This window comes from Physella acuta, unplaced genomic scaffold (genome assembly GCF_028476545.2).
Source record: "Physella acuta isolate Inbredline_101_S28 unplaced genomic scaffold, ASM2847654v3 ptg000716l, whole genome shotgun sequence".
NCBI classification, from domain to species: Eukaryota; Metazoa; Mollusca; class Gastropoda; family Physidae; genus Physella; species Physella acuta.
In genome coordinates this window covers 501,106-511,294 of record NW_026732234.1, presented here as the reverse complement: position 1 = coordinate 511,294, position 10,189 = coordinate 501,106, and the positions used below count along the sequence as shown (strand labels likewise).

Genomic DNA, 10,189 nt, shown 5'->3' with positions numbered 1-10,189 from the left:
TGTTCTTTTTTACACGTTTCTCACAAATGTTATAAAATATTCAATTTTGGTTAAAAAATATGCTTTCTGCCAACAACCATTTGGAACCAGCTTTTCAAGCCTATTTTAGATACGTAACTCATTTTCTGATAAAAGATGTGGCTTCGCAAAGAATTTTTATTGGTTAGACTACCAGAAATATACATAACACTAAGTTTATGCGGACAAGAAAGAAACGTCTATGTAGGGTTAAAAGATTATCTGCTATGTTTAAAGTTTAAAATTGCCATTCTTCCATTCTTCTAAGAGTAACGTTGATATTGTGAGCAAAAATGTAAAGAAAATAATGTAAATCTTTATGGAAGAAGTTAACGACAGACAATTATGTTTTATTGTTTTAAATTAAAAAAGAAACGATAAAAAAAAACCCCATAAAAAAAAATATAATTTATAGTCAAAGGGAAACAAACGTGAAAATATTTGACTTCGTAGTTAAGACGAGGTTACCTAACTTAAGTGTTTTTGTTGGATTTATCAATATTTATATGAATGTTTATAGATATTATTTTTTTATAAATAAAATGTTGATATTTATTAATATTAATATTTTATAGTGTTAAAAATAACATTTACTAAAACTAATATGTATTAATGTTAATATTTATTAATAAAATTAGCATCATTATATATTTAGGCTAATTTATGTATTAAATGAAACTCGTTTAATTTTCTTTCTTTATTTTTAAGAAAATATGATATGAGTAAGAATCGACTAGCGCTGCTCACTTGTTTTCATTTTGTGTTTACTATTATTAAATTAATAATAATTATTATTATTTTAAATAAATTAAACATTTTTACAATAAAACTGACTCAAAAATATAACAGCTAGGTAACTCTAGATTAACTACGAAATAAAATAATTTCATGTTTGTTCCCCTTTGATCATAACTTTAATTTTATATTCTTTAACAGAAACTTATAACATACCCCCATTAATATTATCAATAAAATAAGAAAATATGATATGATTAAGAATGAACTATTACTGTTCACTAAATTTTTATCGTATATTTATTATTATTATTTTTAATTAATTAAACGTTTTTACAACATAACTGACTCAAAATATTCAAGCGAAGTAACTTGAGCTTAACTACGAAATGAAATAATTTCATGTTTGTTCCCCTTTGACCATAAATTTGTTATAGTCATGACTGATACTTAAACTCCCATTACGCTTTAGCTGATCAGTTGTATTCGATGTTGTTATCAAGCGTGTGTGACTTATAACCACACCTCCCGGGTATTTTCCCGTCTAATAGTAATAGTTAAAGCCACCTCCCACTTCCCTGGATATTTTTCAGTGTTACAGTGATAGCCCCACCCCCGGATATTTTCCCGTCTGGCAGTGATAGTAACCCCCCCCCCCCCCGCCTCCCCGGATATTTTCCCGTCTGACAGTGATAATAAGAGCCCCACCCCCGGGATATTTTTTACGCCAGGGTCTCAGCTCAAGCTTAACCCGTCCTTAGTTACGGCCAGTGTTTCTTCCAGACTTTTTTCTCCGGGGGGGGGGGGCACTTGAAATCTTTGGGGGGGCGGTAAACTTTCTTCGGGTGGGCGGACACTGTTAAAAGTATATATTTTCTATATAAATTATATAAATTTTATTTCGTTCGGGGGGGGGGGGGGGGCGGTAAAAAATTTTCAGGGGGGCTTTGCCCCCCCCGAAGAGATGCCTGGAAGAAACTCTGGTTACGGCTTCTGAACTTCGTTCCTCGAGTGCAAACGAAACCGATACAACGCTAGCAATCGACAGAATCTTGACAGAAATGCAAAGATAAGATATGTGGTCGCTGTAAGTCTAAGTGGTGTACGACATTGGTCGGTCGTGGCTGATTTTCTTTTAAATTATGTTAAACAAAACTCGAAGTTTGCTGCATATGATTGATGACATTATGGCTCCCTTGTTACTGTTATTTGTCGTCTCTTTGACTGTCTATAGTGCGTTGTTTTAGCTATTTGAGTTTTTTATTTAAAAAAAAAATTCAATGTTCATGTTATACCACGTGTACATGGTATAAAAAATAATGAACACCATTTAACCACTGAGTGAAAAAACAAACAACGTATGCATTTATATGTTAACACATTTAATTTGCAAAGGGCATAAGCCTACGTATTTAGTACATATGTGTGTGTTAGACTTTTTCGTGACTATTCAGAAACGTTTTGATTGGAGGCTCATTTTTACTCATCAACAAATAGGACATTTTCTAAATTAAATACGGAAAAAAATCTTTCATAGCGTGTAGGTTTACTAGTTTATCTCCAGAAGCCATATCATGATGGAGTATATCCACAACAAATCCATTTATCTTCAACTACAACCATCCAGTAGCGTAGCGAGGGGGGGGGGGGGCGGGGGACGACATATGTCCCCGGGCGCCGACCTTAGGGGGCGCCAAAATGGGTTGGAAAAATAAATTGAAAGGTGTAAATCGAAAGTTTGAGGGGGGGGGGGTGCTAATGGAAATCTCGAAAGGGGGGGGGGGTGCAAATGAAAATCTCGAGGGGGGGGGTGCAATAGAAAGTTTGTCCCCGGGCGCCGGAAGGGTCGCTACGCCTCTGCAACCATCCACAGAACAACGCAACCTGTGTCTGCAGTGCAATGTGGGGAAGCCGTGTGATGGGTACACAGATTGTATCACCAGAGATTGTTATGGGTTCATCATTGTGACATCATTCTAGATGAGCTTACGACATTTGTGGGGTGTTTGGGAGGGGGGGGGGGGAGCGGCGAGAAAAATCGTCACAAAAATATGACGTCAATTATGGACAAAACTTTGACTCAAGTAGTCACAGTTTTTTATGGAAACTGCCTTTGAAATTAGAAGATAATAACTGCAGCCATCCAATAGTCGCATCTGATTATAAATGTCATGAAGTGCAGTATTAGATTTCCTTCTACTTAAATAACACCCCCCCCCCCTAAAAGCAGCCCCTTCCCCACCCCCAAGATAGCGAGGTTAAAACATAAAAATATAAATTTCAATCAGCTGATAGGGCGTCAAATCGTGACGACACATGTTGTAGCATGTCCACGTGACAGACGGCCTGTCTGGAAACCAACATGGCTGCCATGTTTTGTTTTTTAAACTTTCGTGTCTTATCTGTTAGCTGACCTGTCGAAATACATACCAGACACTATTTTGTCGAAATACATACCGGACACAATTTTCTAATTGTGTTATTTTAATTAAGTCTTACTGGTCCTTTGTTTATGCATGTTGAGAAAATAATGTTGCGATTAATAATGTGATTGTCTTGTAGACAAACATCAAACCAATAAATAGTTCACAGTAGGGTTTAATTAGAGCCCTTAAGTTATGAAGAGGTAGGGGTTAAAAGAATATTTTTTTTAGAAAGTAAAGAAGCAAGAAGGGTCCACTACTGATTCAATCCAAGGTCAGAGATATCGTCTACTCTGTCTTACAAGACACGCCGCATCACGTGATAATTACATAATTGTTAGTTTTAAGATACTCTATCAACAGCTAGGGTACGATTCGTATATTTTCCTCTTATTTATCTTCATTATATTTTTATATCAAGGTATTTTCTCGCTATAATTTTCAGATCTTCAGTGCTAAAAAGTCTGAGTTAAGCAGACGATATTCACGTCTGCAAACATTTGGTTCGACGATAAGACCGAGCTTGCATAAGGTGATCGGTCACGGTGACCTACAACCCTCCAGATAAGCTGTACCTTCACCAGACGGTGACATCAAAATATTGTTACAGATAGAGAGAAAAAATATTGTTACAGATAGAGAGAAAAAATATTGTTACAGATAGAGAGAAAAAATATTGTTACAGATAGAGAGAAAAAATATTGTTACAGATAGGAAGAAACATTTTTACTTACAGATTATAAAAAAAGCAAATTAAACATTTTTTTGGCGAACTAACATACACGATTGGCATCAATATCGTTTTCTTTCTTCTAAGTACACTTGATATATTAGTTAGATGTAACTTCCAAAAATAAAAATCAAACAAAAGTATGTACATTCTAAAAGTTGCTTTAACAAACAAACAGTCCTCAAATTAACCTATATAATAAATACAAGCTAGAAAACAAAACAAAAATCACTTTGCCTTTATAATACAAGTAACGTAAATTAAAAATTTTCCCTTTCAAACCTGACGGTCTATGGGGCAAGTGAAGTAGAGTTTACTTGTTTCTGTGACCTCGGCATATGAAGTTATACAAGCTACGTACCAAACTAAAACTTCATCAAATTTACTTACATTACATAATAAATGCGAACTAAAAAGCGAACCAAAACCCACTTACTTAACAATGTAACTCACAAAACTAAAAACTCATCAAAACCACTTACAAAATTTACACAAATTTTAAGTTCGAAATAAACAACATAGCCATATTAACCTATCAAACATGTAGCCTAAAATTAAAATTAAAGTGTTAAATCGTCCAATTTACAAATATCCATAATTGCTTGAATCATTTGTGATTGTCAAATAATTTAATTTCAAATGATATCACATATTTTAATTCAAACAATGGATGGAATGCAGAGAAAAAAATTAAAAGCTGCCTAAAAAAAACTATTAAAAAAAACAAATTGCGGCTGTTGCAAGTCGGCAAGATGAAAAAAAAAACGATACAAAAAATGAAACAGATACTTCATTATAATCGAAGTTTAACTTGTAATCGAAGCAGAGGAATCGTTCCCGTCCACTTTTATTCAAATAAAAAGATAGGGAACCCTTGAACGCTGCTTGCAACTTTTTTCGTCCGGGCAGACTTGAAAGTTTTGTCGAACGGATTGTCATGGACAAGCTGGTGCTTCTGTTTTTCGGCTGTTTGGTGGTTTTTGGTAAATGTTTTACGGCACTTATTTCATTCGCTCTTTTCGCTTTTAGATTTTTAGGAGTTCTTTTCCTTTATTACTTTTATGTCTTTGGTGTCCTGGTGCACCAAATAATTTATAGTGTTGGTATAGGGACAGTTTTGTGTTTGCAAACGTACGTACAAGAAGAATTAGATCTGTACTCAACATTTGTTAGAACTGGGCTAATACTTAGGTCACAATGTCCGTCCGTGGGTGGGGGACTGGACCAGCTTCTAGTGAAGAATTTATCCATATAATTTTGTTTCCGATGACAACGCAAGAATATATACTTTTTAATCTAATTAGATATTAACCTGACCATTACAAGTTAATTTAAAGATGACGATATTCAATAACAAAAGGGGAGATAACAATTTTAAGTAGTTGCGGTAGTGAGTAGTGGAACAGCCCGTTGAACTGTGGACATGAGTTTACACGGCTAAAGCTTTGCGATTTTTAAAGCTTTGCAGAGCCGCCCCCCCACCCCCCCTCGAAGAAAGTCTACCCTCCTCCCCCCCCCCCGAACGAAATGGAATTTATATAGAAAACATATACTTTTATCAGTGTCTGCCCCCCTAAGGAAAATGTTGACCGCCCCCCCCCCTCGAAAATATTAAGTGCCCCCCCCCCTTCCCCCGGAGAAAAAAGTCTTCAAGAAACATTACTCTATTCTGTTAAAACGCAGCGTAATCGGCTAACAGTTTAAAACTTTTTTTTTGGAGACAGTAAAAAAAAAAAAGAAACAAAACAAAGGGAGTAAACTATGTTGTCACTGGTCTTATTTATTTCACAGCCCAGGCCCTAGACTGCCCCGTGTGCTACAACAGATACGACTACACATCGTGTACGGGTGTGCAAACATGCCATCAGTCACATGACGTAAGTTTTGGTCACGTGACATTTAGTCTCTCTACACATCATGCACACGTGTGCAACATGTCCTAAGACTTAGGTATTTTCTTCTGGCTGTGGTGGACGTCAAACTGTCGAGAATCTTAAAGACATCATCCAAACCAATGACAAGATAACTTTAACAATTTATCTCTCAGTTGTTAGATAGCCCACAACTTATGAGATATTCTTAGTTTTTTTCTTCTTTCATATTTTACAATTTAACATCTTTAGCCATAAAAGTACTTTTGTCATGTTTGGCACATGGAAGCAAGTACTGAACAGAAAAAAGACGGTTGAAAACAATGACGGTTGTCATGGAAACCTCCCCCCACCCAAAAAAAAGCCATTTTGAATTTTTCGGCTGTTTTAAAAACGAAAAAGCTTTTTTTTTTTAAAAAAATTATGCACATATAGCAATCAAATTTACACTGCTTATATTTTAGCCCATGGTAAAATCGAGAAATGGTGACACTGTTGTATCCTTGGTATATATTCAAATTCTAATAATGTTAAATTAAAACGTTTGTAATGATGCGACTGTTCAATAATTTTTTAATTTGTCAGGTGTGTGAGCTGACGGTCCATCTGAAAGATTTCAACAGTGTCGAGTATATCTGTCACAGCCGAGTTGTAAGTCATCATCAGTACACACAGTCAAGTTGTAAGTCATCCAATCAGTACACACCCCGCCTTTGGTCATTGATCTAACATACAAATTACATTATCTTACAATAGGCTCCACTCACAAGGTAACTAGTACATACTACACAAGGTAACCAAATTACAAAAATATACCACACGAGGTAACCAATACAGCTCAAGTCGGCTGATTTTCAAGATAAATACACTTAATAAAACCAGCTCATTTTTTAAATTTTTTTTTTGCATTATCCTTTAATATGTTACTAAACATATTATTATATTTGTCATGTATAAATACACTTTTCTTTAAAAAAAAAACTACAACACGTAACAAAAATAAATGAGGTGGCATTTTGGGGGCTGGAACGGAATAGTGACATTTCTATTAATTTGAATGGAATGATTAGCGATGTTACAATAAAAAAACTGACCATTTGTTAAACCAACTAGGCATGTTACCATCACAAACTGACCGTTATATCCTCTAGGCATGCTACCATCACAAACTGACCGTTATATTCACTACATGTTACCATTATCCACTAGGCATGCTACCATCATGAACTGATCGTTATATCCTATAGGCATGTTACCATCATGAACTGACCGTTATATCCTCTAGGCATGCTACCATCATGAACTGACCGTTATATCCTCTAGGCATGTTACCATCACAAACTGACCATTATATCCTCTAGGCATGCTACCATCATGAACTGACCCACTTCCACCACTGCGAGCCAACCCACATGGAAAAATGCACGTTCTGTTGCCACGGTGTGACAGAGTGTGAGCTACAGAGGGAGGAACTGTTTGGACGTGAGTACCATTCGACACGTTCTGAATGTCGCGACCTATTTCTCGGCCCTGTTTATCACAATTTGTAAGTTCTTGAATCATTTGAACGCATTTTCATATCTGCAAAAACCTCGAAATTTTTAGACGTGTTTGGGTTTCGACCCAGCAACTTTTGTAAAAAAAATGTTCTTTAAAATTCTTCCAGAGTACCTCACAACAACAGCAGCTCCGGTGGAGCAGACCACTACAACTGAGGAACCGACCACCACAACCACGCCAACTACCACCACAACCACGCCAACTACAACCACAACAACACCAACTACCACCACTACAACACCAACTACCACCACTACAACACCAACTACCACCACTACAACACCAACCACCACCACAACTACCACCACAACAACTACAACTACAACTACGACGACACCAGGTAAAATATACTATATGTACTAAATATATAAATAATTATTTAGTTAAATATTTAGTCCTTTTGTGCTTCCAACCTCAAGATGACCTCATTCCAGAAATTCTATTTTTTCATGACACAAAAATGCTACCCATAACGAGCTACAACTCATGTTATCCACACCACCGCTAATTCTCATCATACCATCCATTGTTTCACATATCCACAGTACCACCCAACATATGCATCCAGTGTAACGTGAGTGAGCCGTGTGACGCCTACACTGTCCAGGTGACGCCACCAAAGCTGTGTGACCAGCAACAGCCGTACTGTTTCACCAGCATCGTGCAGAACCAGGTGGAAAAGGATATCTACAAAGGGTAGGTCTGGGAGAAGATTCAATGATAAGCTCCATCGCCCGGTCCTGGAACGATAAATACATTGTCTTACTGCCTTGGGACCCAATATGAACTGTACCGTAAAATATTTACCTGGATTACAAAGTGTCTTTCACACGCCATCACCACACTGCCAACATCGCCCAGCAGGGTTGTTGACAAGAAAATAAAGCTGGAAAGGCAAAGTAGTACGTTCAATACTTAGTCAACACAACCATATAGTAGAAATGTCTTCCTACCCCAATATTTCCTAACACCTAGCATCTATCTTGTCTTTCGTTTTTTAAAGGGTGTGTCAGTTACTATATAAAATATAACTGATTTTAGTTACAAATGTTTTACTATGTGTGTATTTTTTTGGAGATGAGTAAGGATTCTGGCTTTTTATAGCGATGTGTGATGGTTTGTGGTATTTTGACCGAGCTCAGTCAATATTTAAACAAGTTAATTAAAAAAGTCTAGTGACATTTGTGCGCAATTTCCTTATGTTATCTAAAAATAGCTCTGACGTATAATGTTGGGGTGCGTTCAAGCTAGAAGAACAATCGGTTTGTAGGTGTTTATGTAATTTTAAAATTTGTGACCGAACGAGAGAATATTTTTGAAAACTTTCTTCGGCAATATTGTTCTAAATTATGACAGGAATCGATTGGTACATGTTTCAAGTCGCTAAGTGGTCTGGTTGCCGAGATATGGGCCAAAAACTGAATTTTTTCGAGGTTTTTTGGCTTTTCCGGGAAATACATGAAAGAAACCCGGAATTTTTATGGCCTATGCTCATTCTCGTAACTTGCTTAACATAATTGCTTTTGGAACTATTCATCGATATTGCTTCGTTGAGGAGGAGATACGACTTAAAGCCCGGACACACATTCATCCATCCATCCATCCATTCCCAGAAATGACGAGTTAATAAACGCAATTCTCCAGAATGGAAATTGCGCTAAAAAATAATTCATCTGCAATTTTGAAGGGGGGGGGGTGGGTGGGTGGGGGGGGGGGGTTGTAGGCTAAGGTGTACCGTCTTTTATAGATGACCCCATTGTTAATTTGAAACAATAGCTTATTTTATTCTCAAATGATTTCACACTCGTATTTTTGTTTAAAAGTCCTAGTTTTTTAGTACCTTGTGTAGTCAAGGTTATCACGGTGAAGCGTCCTATAAAGTCAATAGGCTCATAAGGATGAGGGGCCGTGGTCTCAGGAAAAGGTTATATAATAATGTTAATCAGATAGGAAATGAGAAAAAATTTCCAACTTTTTGTTATTTAACATGTGCATTAACATGTGCACGGTCATTAACCGTCGCTTAGTTTAAATTGTAAGATATTTGCCGATTTTGCTGATACGTATTTAATTAATGAATGTAAAACAAATTTATCTTTTGTTTTTATTATTCTGCTTCTAAATTTGAATATTATTGTAATTTTAATTTAATCAAAAGTGCAACTAAAATCTTTTTTCTATCTACAAAAATCTGCCGTACTTTTATGTTTTCTTGTATCAGCTACCTGAAATCTTTAACGTACATTGGTACATTATTCACACACATGTAAATAAAATCGTTTAAAATTGATAAAGATGTCTTCAATTACTTTTGTATGTATTTCTAAACTTCCAGATGCGCCGATGAAGATTTCTGTCGGTTAAAGTGGTGGGAGCAGACGTCTACCAAACCCATCTGCCTGGTCATAGATTACACTGGCCTTGACCTTGACTGCACCTTCTGCTGTACTGGAGTTGGATGCAACCTGCCCGTGAAGCCGTATGACGTCACACTTGTACAGTTTGTTTAAATGAACCGTGGTTCTAACACTGTTGGCACATGGAACCCCTAACAAGTGTTCTCAAGTCTTTCTTTCTGTCTATATTACATTTTTCAAAATTAAAATTTTGGATTTTAAAGTAAAACCTACTTTGATACATCTTTATCTGGCAATAAAAACTTAAAAAAAAAATCTTTTCATTTGGCATTTGTTTACATAATCTAAGGGCTCGATGACTACAAGGTGAAAAAGTCCAAAATACAGATCTAGCCTACTGCTAAAATAATACTTTTTCCAGGTCATATAATAACTAAATTAATTTTTTGGAACAGAATAACTCCTCTAAACAATAACAAAAAGGGCTAGGAAGGG

The 10,189-nt window shown here is 36.2% G+C and overlaps 1 protein-coding gene across 1 annotated transcript; it reads left to right on the top strand.

Annotated features, from left to right (window-relative positions):
* The first annotated feature begins 4,755 nt into the window (after positions 1-4,755).
* On the top strand, positions 4,756-10,005 carry LOC131949822 (integumentary mucin C.1-like). The gene is made up of 7 exons (XM_059311814.1): positions 4,756-4,889; positions 5,698-5,783; positions 6,363-6,428; positions 7,139-7,259; positions 7,444-7,677; positions 7,883-8,033; positions 9,673-10,005. Exons 1-7 carry the CDS (start codon positions 4,844-4,846, stop codon positions 9,845-9,847), a joined length of 879 nt encoding a protein of 292 aa, XP_059167797.1. The 5' UTR covers positions 4,756-4,843; the 3' UTR covers positions 9,848-10,005.
* The last annotated feature ends 184 nt before the right edge of the window (positions 10,006-10,189 follow it).